Source organism: Stigmatopora nigra, chromosome 2, assembly GCF_051989575.1.
Source record: "Stigmatopora nigra isolate UIUO_SnigA chromosome 2, RoL_Snig_1.1, whole genome shotgun sequence".
NCBI lineage: Eukaryota > Metazoa > Chordata > Actinopteri > Syngnathiformes > Syngnathidae > Stigmatopora > Stigmatopora nigra.
Genome location: NC_135509.1, coordinates 15,700,722 through 15,725,342, shown reverse-complemented (window position 1 = coordinate 15,725,342; position 24,621 = coordinate 15,700,722). Strand labels below are relative to the sequence as shown.

At 37.3% G+C, this 24,621-nt stretch overlaps 1 protein-coding gene across 6 annotated transcripts in view; it reads left to right on the top strand.

Moving 5' to 3' along the window:
* The window catches only part of brsk2b (BR serine/threonine kinase 2b), a 133,008-nt gene that overhangs the window by 93,263 nt on the left and 15,124 nt on the right, over positions 1-24,621 (top strand). For 4 of the 6 annotated variants that reach the window (XM_077739779.1, XM_077739778.1, XM_077739781.1 and 1 more), the window contains 10 exons: positions 89-229; positions 8,638-8,754; positions 12,293-12,326; positions 12,768-12,836; positions 14,380-14,526; positions 18,804-18,835; positions 19,492-19,656; positions 21,717-21,814; positions 22,920-23,070; positions 24,262-24,327. In XM_077739779.1, coding sequence (XP_077595905.1) covers positions 89-229; positions 8,638-8,754; positions 12,293-12,326; positions 12,768-12,836; positions 14,380-14,526; positions 18,804-18,835; positions 19,492-19,656; positions 21,717-21,814; positions 22,920-23,070; positions 24,262-24,327 — 1,020 coding nt within the window. The remainder of the gene's footprint in view (positions 1-88; positions 230-8,637; positions 8,755-12,292; positions 12,327-12,767; positions 12,837-14,379; positions 14,527-18,803; positions 18,836-19,491; positions 19,657-21,716; positions 21,815-22,919; positions 23,071-24,261; positions 24,328-24,621) is intronic. The other 2 variants (XM_077739780.1, XM_077739799.1) reach the window with 1 other exon arrangement.

The window sequence follows — 24,621 nt, the reverse complement described above, 5'->3', positions numbered from 1 at the left end:
CATGCTCATTTTTTTGGGGTAGTTTCTTGCAGAAATGTATAAATAAATAAGTATATTTCTCTAAATTTGCCTTTCTGTCCCTTTTTAGGTACCTTGTACTAGAACATGTGTCCGGTGGAGAACTGTTTGACTATCTGGTGAAGAAAGGCAGATTAACGCCAAAAGAGGCCAGAAAATTTTTCAGACAAATCCTGTCTGCACTGGATTTTTGCCACAGTCATTCTATATGGTGAGTGTCTACGAATGAATGTGTGTAAGTTATGTCTGTTCTGGACTAGGGTCACATGAATTGAACTTGTTTGCTACCCTTGAAAGGCAGATTTTCAACATTTGTTGGCCGAAACCAATCTGAGCCGTAAGTAGGGCGCATTGACTCTTGTCAGGTTTAGTGAGGTTTTTCTTCCAATTTTGCGCCAATATCCCACAAAGTGAACCCTATGAAAAAAGCATAAAACATCTACAAACATCCTCACAACATGATAGAATTTTCTCTATATGAAATAGTGAATTCTAGTTAAGTTAGTGCAACACTTCCTATTACTATATGTTACCCCAAAATAATAATTCAAGGCACGATTTATTTAAATCTAAAAAAGAAATTTGGAGTATAAAAACATTTATTATTTTTATTTATATTATCATTGAGTCATTCCTTTTCTGAACCGCTTATCCTAACCTAACAAAGGTCATAGGGGGTACTAAGAGCTTATCCCAGCCAACTATGGTCACCAGGCAGGAGACACCATGAACTGGTGGCTAGCCAATCGCAGGGCGGTATTAGACGGCGGACAACCATTCACGGTCAATTTAGAGTGTTCAACCAGCCTACCCTTAATGTTTTTGGAATGTGTGAGGAAACCAGAATACCCAAAGAAAACCCATGCAAGCCCGGGTTAAACATCCACACAGTGAGGATCCACCTGGGATCAAATCCTTAACCCCAGATCTATGAGTCTGATGCGGTAATCACTCAGCTGCCAAGTCTTATCTTAAATAAAATATAATCAGATACAACAGTAGAAAGCGTGTTGAGCTATTTCCTTAGTTTTGCTGTTGTAATTGGTAATATGCCAAATTTAGTGTGTGGTCAGTGTAAAAAGAAAACTTCAACAGCTCTAAAAACCAGATTTGGTTCATCACCCTAAATGGCAGCCAATGAGTTAATAAAAATGCATTAATTCCAATGTCTTTCAAGCAATGGATGTGCAAAATTGTATATGCATTTGCTCATGTGCAAGTGATTTATTTGACTTCATGTGATGCAAAAGCAATTACGTTCCCGTAGGTATTATGTATTTAATAATTAAAGCTTGCAGAAATTGTTCCATACAGCAGCAGCAGTAGCACCTGTTAAAGAATTTCCTTTAGATGTTGATAATCTTATTATCCAGGTATGGTAGAGTAGTCTCAAATAATAAATAATTTAGAAAAGAATTCAGACTTAAGGATTTTGTACCACTGATCTGTCTTGCCTCAGGCAAAGAAAGTCTCAAGTCAGTAATTAGTGCGGGTAGTACGGATTAATCCAATTAGGGTAAAGCACCTGACACCGAGTGCCTACACACACATAGATTATTGCGGAGCCTTTGTCATGAGATTTAACTGCAGATTCATTTTCCATCGTCTTTTTTCCTCTGGCTGCTCAAATCCGCTCAGTAACACTCTTAGAGAAGGATGCCTTGTAAGTCATTGAGAGGCGGATTCCCTTTCATATTCCTTCTTTCCTCAATTATAGAGGCCAACACAAAGGCAGCCCTCCTCACCTCACTCGTCATCCCCACTAATGGGGGTATCGCTACCTCTGAATAAAATAATGGTGGCCTATTAATAGTGCATTACAATTGGGCCAAATGGTGGACATTACTGTCACACACAGACAGGGGTGCTCGGCCTCATCAGGCGATTCTTACATCACTGGAGATGTTTGACTTGCAGTCATTTTCAGTGAAGATTTTCTTACAGTATAATTTGATGATAAAAAAAAGAAATGTGGCAGGGGTGAATTTAGTCCATAGTTGTCTTCCTCTAATTAAAAACATTGGCTGAATGTTTTGTCAGTACAATATATACATATATAACTAGATACTGGCAATGTTGTGTTGAAATTGACTAGTTTGATACCCAGGTATACTCTGTCTAACTGAGAGATATCCAGTGTGACATTTACCAATTGAATGGAGACCCCTTTTAGATCGGAATTTTCCTGTTTGCACTTGAACAAGGGGAGCCAAAGCTCCAAGGTAAAGGTCGGATCGTCCTCTTAAGGTTTGCTAATCAAGATTAAAATCCTCTTCTTTTAATTCAGAAAACTAATATACACGTTTACCCTCGAATGGATCGCAACAAAACGTGACTTAGAGCATAAAAATATATCAAAATGTTTGTGCTGTCCTGATACTTTTCAAAATTTTAATTTACAAATGATCAGTTCTCATACATTTCAATTAAAAATGTGATGCAGCAGGCAGTGGGGAAAAAGCTTCAGGGGAGTTAAAGAAAGTGTACTATAATTATTTAACCAAACAAAGCAAGGTCCATCGATTTCAACACAGTGTTTCTTCATTACAATGCCTTTTAACACTGATTATTGGAAGACTAATTAAGTTTACGAAGCTCAGGAAGTACAATTATGGAAGTCTCAAAACAATTTTCAAATGACCAGAAAACAATAATTGTTCAACACCATGAGAAAGGATGCAAAAAGCTATCTCAGTGATTTTAGCTGTCAGTTCCCACTGTAAGGAACGTAGTAAGTAAATGGATTACCTCAGGCACAGTTCTATTTAAGGCTAGGACTGGCAAACTGGCAATGGAAAATATTAGATAAGCAGAGGCAAAGGATAGCAAGATCAGTACATCTCAATTCACAGATGAGAAACCTTTTATACACACATGCCATAGAAGAAAGTCGCTTCAGGTATGATAAAGCATAATTGGAATAGCCATCTTTGTTTTGGAAATTTGGAAAGGTACTGTGGACTGATGAAACTAAAATGGACTTATTTGGACATAACAAGGGGTAGAATGCATGGAGGATGAAGAACACAGCATTTCAAGACAAACAATTGCTTCCGTCAGTCAAATTTGGGGCTATTTGCATCATGCTGTGGAACTGTGTGGCCAGCATGGGTAATAGCAATCTTCTTATAGTTGAAGATCAGTGACAAAGTTGAAGTGTCTGGATACTTCAACATAATAACAACCCCCTAAACATTGTTCAAAATCTACAAAGGCATGTATGCAGAGGGAAAGGTACATCTCAGGTCATAACAGTCGACAGAGATGAATAATATATAAAATATGTTGGCTGGTTCAAAGAGAGCGGCCCATGCTCTGAAACCATCAAACTTGACTGAACTAGATTAAAGTATGGTCCAAAAAGCCTTCAGCCAGAATTCAAACCCAATTGGAAGTTATGGAACATGTTTAATAGCTGTTGTTTTTGTTAAAGGGGGATCAATTAAATATTGATGTAAATTTTCTGTTGGCTTGGCAAAATTTATGAACCTGGCTCATTTTATGTTTAAACGATTATTGCACACTTTCTGTCTTCATGGTAGGTTAGGTCAGCAATCAGAGATGTGTGGAGAAAGCTAATCTACTGAGCATGCCACATGACATATTTCCATAATTTGGCTGCGTGCAATTGATAGTGATAGTAATAATGTGTTTCCTCCATCTAAAATGTAGTTATCCATCGTAAATGTGTTAATTTGTTTAGTGGCATGTATACATACTGAGTGAATCATGTTTCGTAACCCATGTCATGTTGTGCACTTCTCCACTGAGGTTGCAACTGCCTGCTTTTGTAAAGTTTTCAACCAAACTATAATGATACACTCAAACAAACACACACACCCAATACCGTACAACCACTGACTTTGATAAATAACTACAATCAAATCTTAGTTCCTAAAAAAGCAACAACAGTTTTCTTGTGTTATGTACCATAATTTCCGGACTATAAGTCACCCTTTTTTTTCATACACAGACTTGTGTGACTTATAAAATGTTTTTTTTCTCTCTGACCACTACAAAGGTCTGTTCCTTTTTTTGTGATAGCTATCCAAAAAAGATATAAACGTTACATTAACAGGTGCCTATTTAGCCTCTTGTTCTCTATTTAACAATTTTTACTTTCTTTTTTCTTGGTTTCAAATAAAAAAATTACCCTCCTTAAAATGCAACTTATACTCAAGTGCGACTTATACTCGAGTGCGACTTATAGTCCGAAAAATACAGTATGTGGTCATACTACAGTAAGACGTTACCTAATGCAATACTCGCATCACTGCTCTTGTTTTATTGTTATTCATGCAGAGAAGTCTAAATACAAAAGAAAATCCTCCAGTACTACATACGGTACAAACTGTAAGAGTAACAACTAGTATCCCAAAATCTTTATGGACACAATTTTTATATCTTTTTGCTTGTGGACATTGTTAAAATTATTTTTTTTCCCCGAGCAAAAACCTTTTTACAGAAACTGGCAGTCTCTACTATTTCCTGTGACATGTCCAGCCCAAATGAATTGCTCCTATATGAACAGAAAGGTTATTTTGTATTGATTTTTTTTCTCAGTTCCATTGCTGCGAGGAACCTGTGACAGTCAGTCCGAGGTCAATCGAATCAACACCTCACATATACTCAATGCTCCCCAGTCACATTGTCCGCCCACATCGTCACATCTTGCTCATGCTATGTTTTCTGGAGCATGTTATGCATGTTCATGACTTTGAGCCCCCAAACCATTCTAAGGCGAAGGCAATGAACTGAAATCAATAACTAACTCCACCCAGGCCACAACATGATCTGGGCTTTCTCTTCATATTTTTTTAGTGACTGGACAAGTGAGTCAGTTATCGTCTCAATGTGTGACTTCAATACTAATTTACTGTTTGAGTGTGGGAGAAAAATACTGGTATCATCAGACGTCTTCCAAACCATGTTGGTCTTAATTCTTATGCTTAGCTTATACATTCATTATCTTTTGTACTGTGAGTCTTTCAGATCTGTCCTTGCTTCTTCTTTTTCTTCATAGTAGGATTTTTTTTATGTCTGGAGACTCAACATTAACCCTACTCTCTCACAGTACCTTTGACTGGTTCTCTGCTAGTTTTAACCGTCCCAGAGGCTGTAATGCATTTAAATTGCTCCCAAATGTACAGTCTGCATACAAATTTAATTTGGTGTGTCATCACAATATCTACCATACATAAGCATTTAAATCCATTTTTTTTGTACTATCGCTTCTACCACACAATTTTCTATTGCAATATCTTTGTGAATTGACACCAAAACTCAATTAGAAATTGGTTTTACCACTGCAAAGTGTTAAATGGAGTGGTCAGAAAGGAGTCTACTTGACAATGAGAAGGTTGTATTGAATTCTATGTATTCCATGTCTAACTTCCTTCACCATCTTTTCAACAGTTCAAACTTTTCGCTTTCAATTCAATTAGAGGTCATTTACTGTATGGAGATTCATTTTACAATACATTTCAGAGGGGGTGGTGGTATAACTGGCCTTCAAGAAGTATTTTTTTTCTTAAAAAACATGTTCTGCCTTTTCAGACAACTACAAAAATCACTATTTCTACTACTACTACTACTACTACTTTTAACGGTTTTAGCCAAGTTTATTTCACATGGACGAGGAACATATATTTCTTAAGAACTATAATATAATCATCCGCCCAGTATTAGTTTATGTAGTACAGTAAAAAAAAAAATAGCATGGCATGTGTGTGCGCATGATGACAGGCAATTAAGTACATGGTGGTATATTGCCATGTTCACGGGAAACCAATCTATTAGGTTGTTAATCTTGCCTGGGCAGCATTTATTTATATGTTGCATTCTGTACAAGTCACTACAGAGCTCTCATTTTTAATTGGAACTTAATCACACTTGAATACTGTTTTTTTGCCTTCTTTTTTAGTGTTCTGTGTTAAGTTTGCGCTCCTGACACATTTTATGTTGTTTTGTGCGCAATGTATTGATTTGGCTTTGTTCATGTTTTCAATTAGGTTTACATATTTCTGACAACAGTTAAGAGTTTTACATGGGTCTACTGCACAGTGCAGCCAGTTGTGTCCTTGTGACAATTTATTGTCGCATTATGGGGACACTTAATCATATCATTGCATTATAACAACCCTGCAATGCCAGCCAATAATTCTTCTACCATCTCAATGTACTTTGCTCTGAGAAACTGTCCATGAAATATTTAATTTGGCCTGCTTTTTTTCTTAGGAGTCACCGTCTGATGTTTTTTTTTTTTTTGGTTTGCTTATGTTTGGCCTGTGATCACAATGAGATTTTTATCAGGCTTCTCAATAAAAATGTAGACTGTTTGACCATCTCCTCCAAATGGTCAAATCGCATCATTTACGCAGTGGAGGATTTTAGATGGATACTTTGAGATGAAGATTAAAAGGACAGGTGGATTTCGTAGAAAACCAACAAGTAGTAGTTCTGCAAAAGTTATATTTTAGAAGTAATAAACATTTGTGCTTAAGGGCAACATTTTATTATTTTTTTATGATAAAGTAAGATAAAAGGTTTTCTCAGCCTCTGGCTCGAAGTCAGATGGTATAGTGTCCAGCACCCCTGTGACCGTAGTGAGGATAAAGTGGTTCTGAAAATGAGATGGCATGAGATGAGATTATGTTTAGTGTTAGGAATTTTCACTAGAAGAAGGTAGCAGTAATTGTAGAAATTGTTGTGCCTTACATTTATTCCTCCTTGCATGAATTTAGTCGTATTACGTTCTTGTTTTCTACTTACTTTAAATGACCAGGGATGCATGAAAACAAGGAGACCGAAATAGGGATGAGTGTTCTTCAGTGTCTATATTACGCCAAAGTTGGGGCTTATAACACAAAAAGTATTGTTAAACATCTTGCTCCGTTGCTGTTACAACATGCCATATAACGGCAAGTAAAATTTTAGCACCTAACTAGCCACATAGCTCCTCATATCAGTCGTCATCCTTTTCCATTTTATATTTTAGATACGGTCTCATTTTATTTTAAATTTCAGCAATAATAACATTGGAATTTAACCCAGGGTGGCATTTGAAACATCATGCATCTAATTGTCTTAATATGGCAAACCACAGTGACTGTGAATACCAAAGCAGGAATATACCAGGTTTAAAGTATGAAAGCCTTGAGCACAAAAAAAAAACTCTGTGATGAGCCAATTTACAGGGAATGCAACTTGAGAACAGCTATGGAATTTTAGTCTGATGCTAAACCACCTGACAGCTAATCCCTTAGGAGAGGAAACAGGCTGTACAGCAGCTGATGCCATATTAGGTTAAGTGTCTATTTTGATGTTGCAATGTCCAAAGGCAAATGTCTACAGATGTTTCCCCTCTTGTATCATTAGTTTCAAGTAATGAAGGCATTCTTAGTGACACTCTGATAGCTTCCATTACATTTCCATTCTGTAAAAAGCAGAAAGACACATTGGTGATATTGGGAAAGGTTACAAAACCTGTCCTGGTAAAATAACTTGTAAAGGGAAATTCAATTGGCTTGCATGCCCTACTAAATTGCATCAAAAGTTATGAAAAATATTGTAGAATATAAACGCAATGTCACCGTTGAAGAATTTCTAGATGGGAAAATATAACGTTTTTAAATTCTAACCTTTGACACTATGCCAAAGTGAACATTAATAGTTCTTTCACGAACAGTACAGTTTAGTTAAACAGATTCAGGACTATGTCACCGAACTGAATGAATACAAACTTAAGCCACAAGGCAGAAAATATGCCTCTCTTCTGAGACCAAAATGGCATTCTATTGTGTACCATAACAAAAAAACTTGTATATTGTGATTATAAAAAAGTAGAACTAATTTATATCCATGACATAAGGTCTACAACGATCACATCTGGTTGTACACCTAATGCTAATACATACATCTTCATTGTAACTGTAAATTTGATATTAACAGCCTTTCAATTTTTCAATAATTTTAAAAAGTTTTTTGTGTTTTACTTAAGGATCTTTGAGTTTATGTAAAAGCTAGTTTGTGGCAATAACCACGGTTTATAAGGACAGGCTATTGGGCACTTTTACAATCTCAGTCCTTCAGTATCATTTTACAGTCCATTCATAGACAGCAGTGGAACACAGAGGAAGCAAAATAAGATTTTTTTTTTTATCCAATTGTCTCTTTTAAAGGAGGGTAATAGGTTATTCCCCAAGTGGTGTAATGATAATGAATGACAGCTAATGAACTCCACCTCTGTGGCGGGCTCCCCTTGGTGCTCTTTATTCAGCCAGTTTGCTGGTGGCTGTCTGCAAGATGAGAGGGACGGCATTAGTGGAGGAGAGAGAAAGGAAATGGGAGAAGAAAGGGACACAGTAGGGGGCTGTCACACCTTGTAGCACTTCAGGGTTGAGGTGCGAGCTGCGGGTTTTCCTCATGAGTCAGATGAAAGGTGGAGTTGATGCTGCAAGCGGGAGGGCCGTGCACTAAAGGGTGAAGGTGCTGAGAATGTGAACCTCAAGTGCTTGATATACCAAATCCGTCCATGCGCCTTCATTTAATTTGTACAACAGCTGTGTAACGTATTCTTGTCTCATTAACTTTTGCATATTTTTATCCGTCCCGTTTCAGCCACAGGGATCTGAAGCCTGAGAATCTACTGCTAGATGAAAAGAATAACATCAGGATAGCAGATTTCGGCATGGCTTCTCTACAGGTTGGGGACAGTCTCTTGGAAACCAGCTGTGGGTGAGTAATGGCGAAAACATTCTCATATTGCCTCTAGATGAAAATAGAAATTTGGAAAGGCAGGAACTAATGTAGGAATTTTGCCGTCTGCTCGGTGTCGTGATCTCAGAGCCTCTGTCGTTGTGAGTTGAGCTCTTGAGGATGGACAGACGGTCTATCTCATAGAGTGTGCCATAGCTTCGGGCAGGGCCAGGGCCATGGCCATGCATTACTGTCTCCTCACATCAGCTGCGGGTTTTATGATGCGCTAGTCACGACCATGCTGGGCCCATCAATCCCACAATGACTGCAATGAAGTGGAAAAGTCACTTTGAAAGTGCGAGAACTACACACAAGTTTTATTGAACCCCAAAGTGTAGTGAGTGGTGTACGAGCACAGCTTGCTCCAAAAATAAAACTGAATCAATTGTTGGTAGCTTATTTTCCTCTTTGGTGCAAACTTATAGCAGCATGGAAAGAGAAAATGGCTGCAATGTTTGTATTTCCTATATTCTGCTATAATATAAAAAAAGAGAGAATCAACATCTACAGGCAGTGTCAAACTCATTTCACTAGATAATATTCGGCGGACCTTTTTTGACATCTAATTTAAGTGTTTATGTGTGAAGGAAAAATATCTCATGTTAAGCGGTTATGTCTCTCTAACAGGCAATTTCGGGAAACGTAAGAAAAAGTGCAATTTAAAGCCATATTCCCTAAAAGATAGCTTATCGTTAAAATATAATTTTTTAAAATACACAAAAAACATAGCTGAGACAGATGGCGAAAAAAGAGTTCAGGATTTCTCATAAAACACCTTTTTGTAACATCTCACTGGAAAACCACTGTCATTAACTTAACTGTCACAATGGAAATAAAAAGAATATTAAAAATGGTTGCTAAGCAATGGATTTGTCTAACCTAATTTGGAGATTTCATGACACTAAAAAAGTGTTTTTTTTTTACACTTGAGAGTTGCTTCTTTAGTCTACTAACCATTTTGTTTTTATGAACATTTGATACAAAAGCTTTACACACCTTTTAAAATCGCAAATGAGAAAAAATCTGTTCCGTTTCCGACTTTGATTTGACCTAGATTTTGACAGCCAATTACAAAATAAAATGCTTGAAGTATGTCAAAGAGGAGAAGAAAAAATAAACGCTAAGACAATGATGTTTATGCACACCGTTTTACAAATGGGAGGATGTCCACTATTAATCATTCATTCATCTTCCATGCCGTGAATCCTCGTAAGAGTTTCGGGGGATGCTGGAGCCTTTCCCAGCTGACTTCGAGCAAAAGGCAGATGTATGGCACACAGAGAAACAGACAACCATCACCACCAGAGGGAATCGAGCCCCCACCAGTGGGAATCGAGCTTCCACCTGCCTTTACTGAAGTCGGGCCAGGGAACCCCTATACCATTAGGCAGCCAGAATTAAGCAATCAAAAGATTCAAATTAAAAGGAATAAAAGGAAGCGAAACCGTTATGCAGAAATTAAAATTTTCCCTTAAAAAAAATGGTTTGAAATGTGTCCCATGCATGGTTATTACTAGTAAATCATACGATTAACGCTGAAACACAATTATTTGTATAGTTTGCATTATTTTAAAAAGTGGCATTTAAACAAAGGGTTGTGTGAAGACATAGAATTCTATGAAAATTACATTTCAACTATAGGTTTACACAATTGTGATAACGTTGGATTGAATTGAATTAGTTTTCACTCCTGAACTGTTATGAAATTACAATACACATGACCTCTAGTGTGTTTTACATTGTGGCAATAGATATAAATTATAATTGCCCTATGGAAGAATATTCCCTCAGTGGTTAGATCACGTGACACTAACCTTGCCAGCTTTACAACATCTGTCCCAAATCCTAGCCCTAATTCTGACAGATTATACCTCCTCCTTAAACTAGACACATTCAAACACACGCAACTCAATAACATGTGCACATTACTAACAATGTCTTGAATATCCCTGAACTCATATACTGAAACGCAGTGGCGTAACTTGGATAAGTCACACATCGAAGTTCACCTCCAAATAGCATTTGGTATTATTCATTCATTATTTCTTTCATTTTCTGAACTACTTGTCCTCAAAAGAGTCATGGGGGTGCTAGAGCCTATCCCAGCTGACTTTGGGCATCAGGCAGGGGACACCCTGATTTGATGGCCAGCCAATCGCTAAAATCGCAAAAGGAGATGGACAACCATTGACACTCACACTCATAACTAGGGGCAAATTAGAGTGTTCAGTGTGATCGATTCCCCTTCGGTGTTGGTAATGCCTTACATTATTAGATTAAAGTCATTTTACTAAACCCAACACTGTAAGCACGTTTAGTTTGTGTGCCTACTGTACATGCAGACACTCCATGCATTCCACAGCTTTTATAGATTTCCGATTTCTCCCCTGGACACCTCATCTCCAAGTACAGACATGACAGTTTTTAATTAAACACATTTCTTTGGCCTCCTGGTGCCATTCAAGAGCCTGGCACTAATGTGCAGTATTGAATTTGAACATGCAAATGGAGATGACTGTAGAAGATGACTGACATTTGTAAACATTGGTTAGCAAAACCATTGACAAATACATACACCTTTTGCATGCATTCTGTCTGTCTGTCTGCACGTCTGCCCGCAAAGGCATAATTGAGCAACAACCCCTCCTAATCTGAATAATTTACTAAAACACTTGAAGTCAGGAAGGCTGAATATTGTATGGGCTTGCATGTAAACTTCCCCAATGACATGACGCTTGTGGTGCAATAATAGGCTGATATTCTGCAAGCCGGGGGCAGTGCAAATGTAAGACGAGCTATACATGAAACAAACATGCTGCTTAATTGAACTGAAGTTGGTGAAAGTTGAGAAAGCCTTGACTTTTTTTAACTTCTTTACCAGCAGGTTGCATCTTGCCACTCTAATGCTGTTGTGAAAAATCTTTAGGAAAAAGAAAGAAATCATTTCCAGACATAGTCACCCACTGTTCTGTTCAACAAAACCACCTCGTCATATTTGAGTACTAGTTATTAAAAATATCTTACAATGTGAGTGTCCTCTACTGTATACCCAGTAATGTGTATAATATGTGTGAAATTCTAACATCGCAATTGGTTCACTCACCCATGGAACTAACTCTTCTATGTACTTCTATAAATCGTTACACAATATTGATGTGTCAATCTCGCAATTGACTTTACTGTCAAGATATCCAGAAACTGTAAAGATTAGTGGCTCTGCTTACTGTGCTCTGCAAGGCGACGACGCCCTTGGTCCAGAGCGCAGGAGGACTTAGGATGGTCCGGACTTCACTGATGCGCGTACTGATCCGTGTGCTTTTAAAACATTTACTGCTTGTGCAAATTGTTCTTCTCCCATTTTACATGCAGGACATTTTAAGGTATCATGACTTTACAAAGCCATGTTATGGCACTGCAAAGGCTGAGTTGTCAGGGAAAGAAAAATCAATGTCTTACTTGTCAACTAACTCTTTGTGAAATTATGCATTCATTCCTGGTGTTTCTGTTCTTTCAACAGCTCTCCACACTACGCGTGTCCTGAGGTCATCAGGGTGAGTTGACATGTTTTCCACTCTTGAGCTATTAGTTTCTGATTATTATTATTGATTACAAATATTTTTGATATATATAAGGTCTAGGCATGCCTTATCAAATGTTCTGGGTGGGGGCTTTCCTGGTGCAGAGGGGCAGGATTACAGTCTCTATTTTTAGTGGGTTTGTTGGGTCATCTCTGTGGGACCACCCATGGTCCTGGAGTGCTGATAGTGTACACTTTGAGCTTGGCCATTCAAACTGTAGTACACTTTTAGGGTCTGTGACAAAAGTATTGTAACAGAGTACCAGACTTAAAATGCAGAGCTATAAATGTGAATCATCCATGTTATATTGGTGAGGTTCTTTTGTCGTATATCATATGCTCTTTTACAACAAGCCTCCTTCTTCGGGGCTCGGTCTGGTTTTACTAACGCTGCCGTTAACTCTGTCATCCTCAGGGGGAGAAGTATGATGGGAGGAAAGCCGACGTATGGAGCTGTGGGGTTATTCTATTTGCCCTATTGGTGGTGAGTGTGTCAACTTTTTCTTTCCTTGCTGATGGATGCAAAATATTGCATTATTATAGCATACCAGCTATTGAATTAAGTTGAACAAGAAGATGGGTTGTGAATCTTCTCTGTAACCGCACGGGTCAGAGAGTTAACGTCTCAATTCCAAGACACCCTCAAGCTAATTCTTCATCCACAGACACATTGCAGAATCCGTAATGGTGCTTTCCCCCCCCCCCTGCTGCTTCATTATGTATGTGATTTCTCAGACATGCAGCCCCACAGATTTGTTTCATCAACAGCTGCGCTTTAGTTCTTACTCACTCTTGCATGAATATTTAATACAGTCAAACTGGAAGAGGACAGCTAAAAATGAATATCATGCTGACTGGCTGAAGAGTCACCATTTGGCTTTGTTCATTTCTGTTTGTGTGTGTGTGCATACATGCTGGTCTCGTCACACAACTGCATTGTATTACCGTATTTTCACGACTATAAGGCGCACCACATTATAAGGTGCACCCTCAATGAACAACATTTTTCCATATATAAGGCGCACTGTATTATAAGGCGCACTGTATTATAAGGTGCACTGTATTATGAGGCGCACTGTCTATTTTGGACTGAAAATGTAAGACTTTTAAGTGCGCCTTATAGTCGTGAAAATACGGTAATTGCTATTGACTTCCAGGTATGAAGCACTCACTACACAGTCACCTCTTGAGCCAGCCATTGTTGATGTTTTGGATTTTTTTGTATAAAATCTTACTGTGGGGGAGGAGTTATATGATGAAAGATTTTGTAAACTAAGATGGCATCTGCATATTTAACAGTATGGTTTCAGTTCAGGCGTTTGTGTTTTTTTAATATCGGACAGTGGTGGTTTTCTGTTTTTTCCACATATAAGGCACACTGTCTATTTTGGAAAAAAATTAAGACTTAGGTGCGGCTTATAGTTGTGAAAATACGGTACTCGATTTAAGTATTACTGTAACATGTTTCCAACCATTCCTTAGTCTTACACATTTTTGGCTGCACATTGCAAGATTTTTCTGGTTGTATGTTACACTTGACCTCAAGTCATTCGGTTATGCTCAGATTTTTGCTTACACATGTACGTTTTTTTTTCTTTTGGTCACGTATGTCCCTCACATTTTCTACCATTCTATAATCTTGTCACCCTGGGGAAGTTGCCATTAATCATGCAGCCACTTGGAGTGTCTCAGTTGTCATCTTATATTGATAAATGACTGATATAGTTAAATAAACAATGTGGATGCCACTTTGAGGTAATTTTTACAAATTCCCTTATTTTCATTATACTGTAGGTTGTTTGCTTTTGCTTCATAGCTAAATTAGAGCATTTAAATTCAGAGTGAATGTCCTTAAATACAAAGGATAATCATTGGAATTAGTCTAATGCAAGTAACATTTTAAGGATTCAATATAAACAATTATTTTCTCCCTTAGTGTTATTTTTTTTCAGTTCAGTGAGTGAGGATGGATTAACTGGCTGCATCTACATATTTATTTTTTTCACTTGCCTACCAATTATTTTTAGGGAGCGCTGCCATTTGATGACGACAACCTGAGGAATCTTCTGGAAAAAGTGAAGTTAGGAGTGTTTCACATGCCCCACTTTATCCCTCCGGACTGTCAAAACCTCCTGCGGGGAATGATAGAAGTGGATGCCTCCAAAAGACTAACGGTCAGTGAAGTGGAAAGCCTATGCTGCTTGAGCACCTTTTGCTTTTGGCTACTGTTTATCTGTCAGCCAAAGGCATGCCTGTACAAAAAAAATGGTATTGCACATTACAAGTGAAGCTCAGAACTTCCATTTGACGCTCTATAGGACATTTTTAATTCTGTTCAAGGCACAAATTATGCATAATTATACAAACATGCATACAATCCTCAAACCTTAATATTGATTTTTTAAGTCAATCTAAAAACCTAAATAATGTGGAGCTGGTCCTGGTTAAGTTAATGTTTTTGCAGCTATCAATTGATCAATAGGGTTAAAATATATTTAAAATGCAGTTACCTTGAATTCACTGTAAGTAGAAAGTGTAAGTTGAATTGCAAACAAACAGATGAATGTGTACTTACATGACGTAACCCACAAAGTCTCACATTAACTCACACCAGTGCAATATTCAGAAGCATTGGATTCTACTTGGACCCCTTTTTCACAACAAAAACACACAAATCGGGCACCCAGCTCTTGTCTGTTGTGTTATGTGGCAAAAACAATTTTTATTAGATCTATGATGATTTTTCAGGTCACGCAACTCTGTTCTGTTTATTATTAATGCAGATTCATGACAAAACACTCACATAGAGTTTACTTCTTATTCTCACAAAGGTCACAGGTGGGCTACAATCTTTAAGTTTAGGTAGAAGACTGGGTAAATCCCAAATAGGTTCCAACCATTTGGAGGGCACAAAGAGAAACAAAAGCAATCACCCTAAACAACTTGGAGACTTGATTTAAACTAGTTGCATTATTTTAGAACATGGGGAGAAACATAAAACCACATGGAGGATTTGCAAACATTGGAAAGCAAGGACAGTTTAGATTCAAATGCAAATCCTACACACTATGAGCTGTGCGTGCTAACCAATTAACCCCCATGTTGGCCACATTTCAACCAATTGTATGAAATGTAAATAATAGCAAGAAATATCAATGCTTACTCATGCTCATAAAAGCTCTAACCAGGCAGATCAAACTAATTTCCCCCCCAAATATTGTTGCGTCCATCAACTTGTACATTTAAAATTCCGGCCAAATTTCAGGAGCTGTAATTATTTTTAATCATATATAATTTTTCACAAAATTACAACACTACAGGGGGAAACAAACATTTTATCATCATGCAGACAGATCAATTTTCAATTGCCCTAAACATGAGTCATTGAATGGTGTTAGATGTGATAAAATCAGAACCTTGAAAGTATCCACTTCTTTTGCATGCGTCGTTAGCAATAAAAGTTTTTGGGTTTTTTTCCCCCCGTGTGTAACAAGGACAGGTCGCCCTCAGGACCTTTTAGTTATGTCAGCTAGTGCTCTACAGAGCGCTGCACAAAGACCGAGCCACAGGGAGAAAATATGCTACCTGTCCCCCCTCCCAGCCCATCTCTCTCGTGCACAAGAGGTTTAAACAGCTCCAGGGATTTGTTGTGACCTCGCAGAAAGTCAAATAGCCTGGCTGGATGGAATGTTCTTACTGTTCAGTTGTTAGTGCACGATTCACAACGGGAGGCAGTCAGAATGACAACCCAAAGGACGACATTAACGGGCACAGAAGTCTCAAAGTGACCGGCCGGGTGTTGAGAGCAAAACTACTTCTTTGCTCACATCAAACTAGTGTCAAAATCCCCTTAACTCATTTCTACATAAGTATCAAAACCATCTGAAATGGGAGGAGCTAGTAGGAGAGGATCATGTTCAAGTTGCATCAATAGACGTCCACTTATTCATCCCTCCAATCCATTTGAGCTAGAAGGCTTGACAGTGATTATTCTGCTCTCCCAGTTGAAATGGATTGGAGAGCTCAATAATCCCTGTCAGGCATCCTAGTTCAGATGGATTGGACGTCTATTGACGTCAATGAAAGCCAACAAGTTAATGAGTCATTCAGTAGTTGTAGTATCAGGGCTATCATTGGCCTCTTAGCAGCTTAACGGCTAATAATGTGCAAAGGTTAGAACCGTCAATCCTTTTCTCCACATTGTGTAATTTGGTTGTGGAATTTATTCTAAATGGAAGCTTTCATGCACGTAAGTGTCGGTGCTGTTCTCTTCGTCACTTCTGGGTCACAGACATCAGGCAATTGCTCGTAAATCAAGAGACGAGCTTAGTTTATCATTTCAATTTCTAATCACACACTTAAAATCCTCATGGGGCCAGCACACTGGCTAGAATGAAAATATACTGTAGTGGTACTCTGGTGTCTTCTTTGTTTGTTTTTATGTGATCACAACCCGTAAACCACTTATTACATGGTTGCTCCGTGTGTCCTGTTAAAAATGCATTACCCACTCCTTGAAGACATGGCTCATCAAAGATATTTGCATTGATGTGTCAGTAAAGGCTTCCTGCTGCTCTTTTTCACATCTCGCTCTGCCCTGATAAATACCCTATAAAAGATGGAGCACGTGCACTGATTTGTAATTCCATTACATTTAAACATTTACACCAGTGTTAAGCAACCTGTGGCTCCAGAGCTGTCTGCAGCTTTTTGGCCCCCTTTTTGTAACTCACTTGCCCTCAGCAACAACAATAAATATATATATTTTTATAAACATTTAAAAATAATAAATGAATAAATATATAGTATATAGTATGTATATAGTGTATATAGTATGTATATAGTATATATGTACATACATATACACACACACGTGTATATTTGTGTATATGTATGTGTATACATATATATTTATATAAGTGTGTATGTGTGTGTGTGTGTGTGTGTGTGTGTGTGTGTATATATATATATATATATATATATATATATATATATATATATATATATATATATATATATATATATATATATATATATATATATATATATATATATATATATATATATATATATATATATATATATATATATATATATATATATATATATATATATATATATATAAAGTTTTATATTGTTTGTATTATATTTTATATTATACTGTTTTATATTCGCCTGCTGACAGAAAATGTTAAGATGGCTTTTTTTATCAGAACGATTGCTAAACATTGAAAATAATTTGCCTTCAAAGCATCCATTTTTTAAAACATACTGTATTTTATCATTTTTTATTTATTCGTCCCTTACATGCATCATTGTTCAATAAATCCAACTAAATGAATCCGATAAACACATAAAAGATTGCTCACTTTGCAGAGCGAGTGGTCAAACACCAATTTATCTCCGTTAAAAGTGTCCGCAATTTGAGATGTCACATCTACTGATTGAAGGTTGAGAGATGGCACTTCAAACCTCTCTTTCGGTATGATATTGCCCCTCAGCCACCAGCCCTTCAATAGAAATAGAGACCAAAACACATTCTTACTGTATTGAACTACCATTGCCAATAATTTGACCAATGTGACGACCTCAGTGGGAGCAGTTTTGAAATGCTTACCTCCTGGCTTGTCATTGAACCAATATGACATGGAAGCAAAGCAGAGGTTTCTCCTCTGGGATTGTGTAATCATCCAGACGCTGACGGAGATGCACAACTGAAAAAATGAATGGTAATAGTTAGGACCACTCTGTCGCCTGCATGGATCCTCAGCAAGTAACAGGAGTGCATTTAAGTCCCAGCAGATAGATTGATCCTGTTTACCTCTGTGGCAAGTTGAAGCTCTATACAGTCATTTTCTTGCCCTTTAACTGGCACTTTCTATCCGGTTCTGGAAGATGGTTTCTATAAAAAAATATTATAATAAAAAAGGCTGTGTTGAGTGTGTTGGCATGGAAGCACATTAAAATTATAGAGAAGAAGTATTTGTGTGAACCGCAAAGAGAATGAGAAGTGGAGATTCCCTTTAGACCTGGCGGGCTTGTCCGGGTCAGCAGTGTGTATGATGGAGATAAAATTCTGTTTATAGCTCTGAGTTATTATCGCTTTCTCGCGCTTCCCTCTTCTACGTGCCGCACGTCTTCTCGGTCGGCCCCTTTTTATTTTTCATTCTTCTATTCACACTATTAATATTTGAGAGGCTCATTTTATCCTCGTGAATATCAATCATCTATTATGAGGCCCAATCACATTTCTATTAGTACACTGAGCTTATTGAGGCCATACTGCCTTCACCTCAATTGGATTTTCTTTTTATTATCCACCCAGGAGTCACCAAGTTGATTTTATTTTGGATGTGGAAAAGAAAAACAATGCACTTTAAAGTCGATTTCAATAGACAGTCATTGCACATTTAATTCTGACCTGCTGTCTTTCTCCTCTTCTGTTTTCTAGCTAGAACAGATCCAGAAGCACACATGGTACATGTAAGTATCTTTTCATGCCTGCTCCAACTTCCAGCCTTTCCTTTATTTGAGAAATGAGTCTAAAGCATGCAAAACAATCAACATTGAAGCAGGCCAGCTTTTCGCTTACCAGAATGTGATGATGATTTGCTCGTGCTTGAAAAAGGATAGAGAACAAACGCGTTGAACAGGAAGAAAAAGCAGCTGGTTGGGGCAGGGTGGACAGGTGTTCACTCACTCGGAGTTTTACAACACCTGTTTTGGACTTTTGGAAACAAAATTATGATGTTTATGGAAGAGTAAGCTGTCATGACATCTTGTTCAATATAAGGAACACTCACAATGGTTTTTAATTAGTTGTTAGCAAAGTTAAAATAGATTAATGTTAATTTCTGTTAATTTCTCTAACATTTTGTATAGTGGAGTGAAAAATTGAAGGGTTAATTTAACATGGGGGAAAAATAGAGGTAATAAAGTAAATCACCTTTTCTTTCCCCTTTATCTCTATCAGAATGTATTTATAAACTTCATAACTTAATGACAGAACCTTCTGTTAATCGGCAATTACGATTTTTAGTTAAGATGTTAACGTTCCGTTTTGTACCTGATAAAGAGGCCTTTACTCACCTAGCCCAATTGTAGATCTGTTTAAAAGTCATGTCTTTGTGCCTTCACAGAGCGGGTAAGAATGAGCCAGAGCCTGAGCAGCCTGTGCCGCGAAAGGTGACCATTCGCAGCCTCCCGTCACCAGACGACATCGACCCAGACGTCCTGGACAGTATGCACTCTCTGGGCTGCTTCAGAGACAAGAACAAACTCTTGAAAGACCTCCTATCAGACGAGTGAGTGCACTTTCAAACCTGAAATGAATACTGGGAAATAGACAGTGTGAAATAGAAGAACACCAAAATCTACACTACAGGAACAATAGGAGATGTTTCTATGCTCTTGTGAAATCTCATGTAGTTGTCAGTGTAGGATTTCAGAATTCAATTGCATCCTTGCCTTTTGTCAGATTAATTATACTCTACTTAAAAGTTCTGCTAAGTTTTTATTTTTACTGCAAACTCCAAGTTTGGAATGTAACTTAATTAAATAGTTACAATTTAAAAAAATGTTGATCATCTTTAAAAACATTAAAAAAATTTAAACAATAAGCAAATGAAAAATATTCCAGTTGATGAATGAACAGAACATGAAAGGTTTTTAAAAATGAATAAATCTAACAAAATGTAATTCAAATAGACACATTCGATCTGATGGACATCCAATTATTTCATTGTATAATTTTATATTATTGGGCTAGAACACATATCTAACATTATCTTATTTTACCATATTGTTGCAATGTAAAAATGGAATTGAAACTTTTTAACTAACGATACTTACTTGACGTTGCCTTGGTAATTCAAGGCTTGAATACAAATTGGCACTTTTCAAGCATTAATTTGTCTTTTTTAAAAACAACCAAGTTAAATGAGGCCCGTGAAAAATACTTTAGTGTTGTCTGGACTGCAGTAATACAAAGTGCGATGTGATACGACTTTATATATTTATGACTGATTGATGAATTACAGTAATGGTAATTATCAATTTAAAATTCCTGGCACATTAAAAATACATATTCTGCAAACAACGCAATAACTCAAAGTACTCTCAGCCTTTTCCTTAACACCTCTGTCCACGCTCCTAAGAGAATTGGGTAATAGTCCAGGACAGGGTGGAAATGTGCAATATGCATTTCTTCCTCCTGCCTCATTTAAGCTGAAACTGCAATTCTTCCTCGCTTTGCCTCCTACAGTGCTGCAGTTTGCTTTTATCAGACAAGACCAAACCTTTGCTGCTATGAATTGCAAAGAAATAGCCCAGAGCCAAAAAGATACACTTTCATTACGCCATAGTACTGCAATTCAAATCTGACCTCCAATACTGTATATATGTATGATAATGTTTTAAAGTAACATGACTTCTAATAGTCCCACAACGGGCTAACATACTTTATTCAGACATAGGAAATTTAAAAATCGCTATACATTGGTAGAATAATCATGTAATAACATCCTAAACTATTGTTATGGTCTCAATCTTCCAATCCATCAAGACTAAACCATGGACTTTTGCCCATGTCTGTGGCTAAAGGAGTTGTGCATTGTGTTACAGCTAATATTTATTTTAATGATGGACACATTTTAAGAGTAAACGAAGTACAGTATTACCTCAGTTATCGCGGTTAGTGGGGGGCAGAATCCCCTGCAAAACGTGAAAATCCGTGAAGTAGCGACGTCCCTCCATAAAAGAATCCCCCAGAGAGCGCACATAGAAAACAGTTAGATGTTAAAGGTAAACGTTTAGATAGAAAACGGTTGGATGTTAAAGGTAAATGCATAAATAGAAACTGGTTAGATGTTAAAGGTAAACGTATAAATAGAAAACGGTTAGATGTTAAAGGTAAACTTATATTTTCGTATAAATAACGATAAACGGTTAGGTGTCAAAGGTGAATTTATATTTTCTTTTCTTTAAGGGGCCCACATATGAGACATTCATGTTATAACAAAATAATTAATTTTAATTGAATACTTTTTGACCCGTGAAGCAGTGAACCAGCGATAACCGAAGCGCAAAGTAGCGAGGTGTCTCTGTAATGAAAATACTACAGGAAATGAATATATTCCTTCGTTTAATACGGTCATTTTTATCATGATATCTATATGTGGCTACAAGGCAGCACAATAATCAAGATGAATAGTATACTGTCACAAAAAACTAAAACTTTTCTGATTGATTAATTACTGAGATATATTGGGTTCACCTCAACATCAAAATCAAGGTGACCCAGACTCAAATTCGGGAGCAAAATTATTATGATTGCGACAACTCTAATTTTATGTACTTTTTACAGTGATAACCAAGAAAAGATGATCTACTTCCTGTTATTGGACCGAAAAGAGAGATATCCTAGTCAAGAGGACCAGAACCTCCCTCCTCGCAATGAGATAGGTAAGACAAACACAAAAGATACAGGCTCGAGCTGAATAATGCATCTGAGCAGTCTATAAATAACAGCATAGCCAGAGAAAATCCACAAAATATGTTACAACAAATCCACATTGTGACAATGTTCGCAGATTACTTTCCACCTTGTCATTAGCCGATGAGTACATTGGTCATGCTAAGTTCTGAAATCTTCTGTTTTTCAATCTGATACACGTCATCCATCCCCCCGTGGAAGAAATTGGATCAACTTCCCACTGAGGTGGATTGGCATAACAGTAGATATTGTTTTGTTTATTTCTTGCAATGATATACACACACTGTATTCAGAATGTGGGCAGGGAAAGACATGGAAATAGGGAAGAGTTGTTTTTTTTTTATCCTTCAGAAATGTTCTGATTTAGATGTCATCATGAAAAATCTACCTACACACATCACATTTCCTACTCGGGTACAGGTGGCTGTTACTTTTTTGCTAATGTAGTCAAGTCTAGTTTTTTATTTCACCTACCTTTGTCTCGTAGGGTAGAATGTTACTATCCGTCTGTCTACATGCACACAGAATGCAAATACCTACCCCTTTATATGTAGTGTGATATACATGCATATGATAAGGTATGATTGTCCATTCATTCTTATACGCACATAATTTCCTGCATTTCCTACCTGTTATTTCACATACTTTAGATGTCATTTGTATGTTTACTACTTACTATTTATTTGAAAAATAGATGTGGTCAAATAGTATTTACTCTTTTACACTTGTCTGTCAATCAATATGCACATATATAAAAAGTGTTCCCATATGTATATCCACACAATACAAATATTTTACTCATCTACAGGAAAAAAATATCAATTATGTACTCAGCACCTCAGCTGATTATCGCCGCAAATCTATAAGTGAGTTTATGTATTATAACAAATTTGATCCCCCTCCTCATTGAATATAATAATACCAATAATGTGGTCATTATTTGAAAGTCTGGTAGGGAAAGGAATGTTCTTCACTATTAGCGAGATTTAATGTAATCAATGCTAAATGTCACTTAAAGGAATCGGAAGTGTGTCAAATAGTGTTTCTTCATCCTGAGTACTAATTGTTACACAGATCCTCCAAAGAAACGAGTCGACTCTCCTATGTTGAACCGACATGGCAAACGGAGGCCAGAGAGAAAGTCCATGGAAGTCCTCAGTGTCACTGATGGCGGCTCACCAGTACCAGCCAGGAGGGCCATCGACATGACGCAGCATGGCCAACGGTATGAATTACGTTATTTCTTGGCACTGTTAGATGACAGATTAATTTAGTTATTTGTTTTGACAAGAGATTACTGAGGACAAAGTTAATTGATCCATACCTTTTTCGGGTGGATCAGGAAAGAGGAAAATGAAAAGACTTACCTGCCAATCTCGATTTTTACCGATGCCAAATTATTTTTCATTTTTAACCAACCATTTGATCAGGGCACCTTCATTCGGTTATGTATACCAGTGTTTCACAACCTTTTTTGAGCTGTGGCACACTATTTGCATGGAAAAAAATCTCCCAATTTAAATGTATGTCCCTTAATTTAACAATATAAAGTCGTTTTCATCAAAGTTCTATTACAAGAATTAAATAAATCCCCCAAATTATTCTAAAATCAAATTTTTCACACCAATCTAATGTCACCAATGTCTGCGGAACCTGAATCACTTCCGGTTCAAGTACGTAAAAGTATGTATGTATCAAAAGTGACAATATGAAGGTTGTATTTATCCAACCCGTCCCTTCATGCAGTAGTGTAATAAAATATCTGAAATGTAGCTGTCCACTGGTGTAGCGCAGCAGGCATGGGTTCGATTCCTGCTGGTGGCAGGATGATTGTGAGTGCAAATGGTCGTCTATCTCTGTGTTACCTACGGCTAACTAGCGATCAGTCTAGGGTCTGCCTTTCACCCTAGGTCAGCTGGGGGCTCCAGCAAGCCTTATGCGGATGCGCAGTATGAAAGATGAATGAATGAATGACATGTTTTGTTTCCCGACAACTATGTGATTTATAAATTTCCATTTCATGTCTTTCTCTCCATTTCTGCTGCCTTGTCTCATGGATATTTGATGCTGCTAAATTTAAAAAAAAAAACAATTGCAAATATAAATTCCACTCTAATGATTTTAATATGGTAAAAAGGCACCAGGCAATGATTGTTCTATTTTGAATTTTGATTTTTGCTTTGGTATTTTTGAATATGCAGTTGAGTAATCTTGATATGTAGGTGTATTTACTAGGTGATCAAAGAAATCTGTCTTTATTTGATTAGCCGTTTTCTTTAAAAACAGACAGAACCTTGTTGCTTACCTTATATTTGAGTTAGGCTAGAAGTGTTTGGTCCGGCTTGATGGAACGTTCATGTCGTAAACATCTGACCATTAGTGTAACCTACTCGCTTTGTCTTCTGTCTCACCATAGTAAGTCAGTGTACAGTAAAAGCTTGGATATTCCGCTTACCAGGACAAAATGCAGCAGAGACGAAAGGTATTCATTTCTCACTCTTTCCCATCCTTCCCCCCCTGACCCAAGTAGATGTCCATGGATGGAGAAAGATGCAGTAGTGTACTTTTTAATAACCGAGTGTTTCCTGTAGTTTTTATGAAGAATATCAATCCAAAAAAAAGTTCACTATGTAAAGCCAAAGCTTTGTGAATTTTAAAGCAGGCCTAATTTTTCTACTGAAGATGTGCAAAGCAAAGTTTAAATATCCCCTTTTAACCCACCCCACCCTCTTCCAGTATGAGCGCAATTATCCTTTCTTGAATGCATTGGTAATCA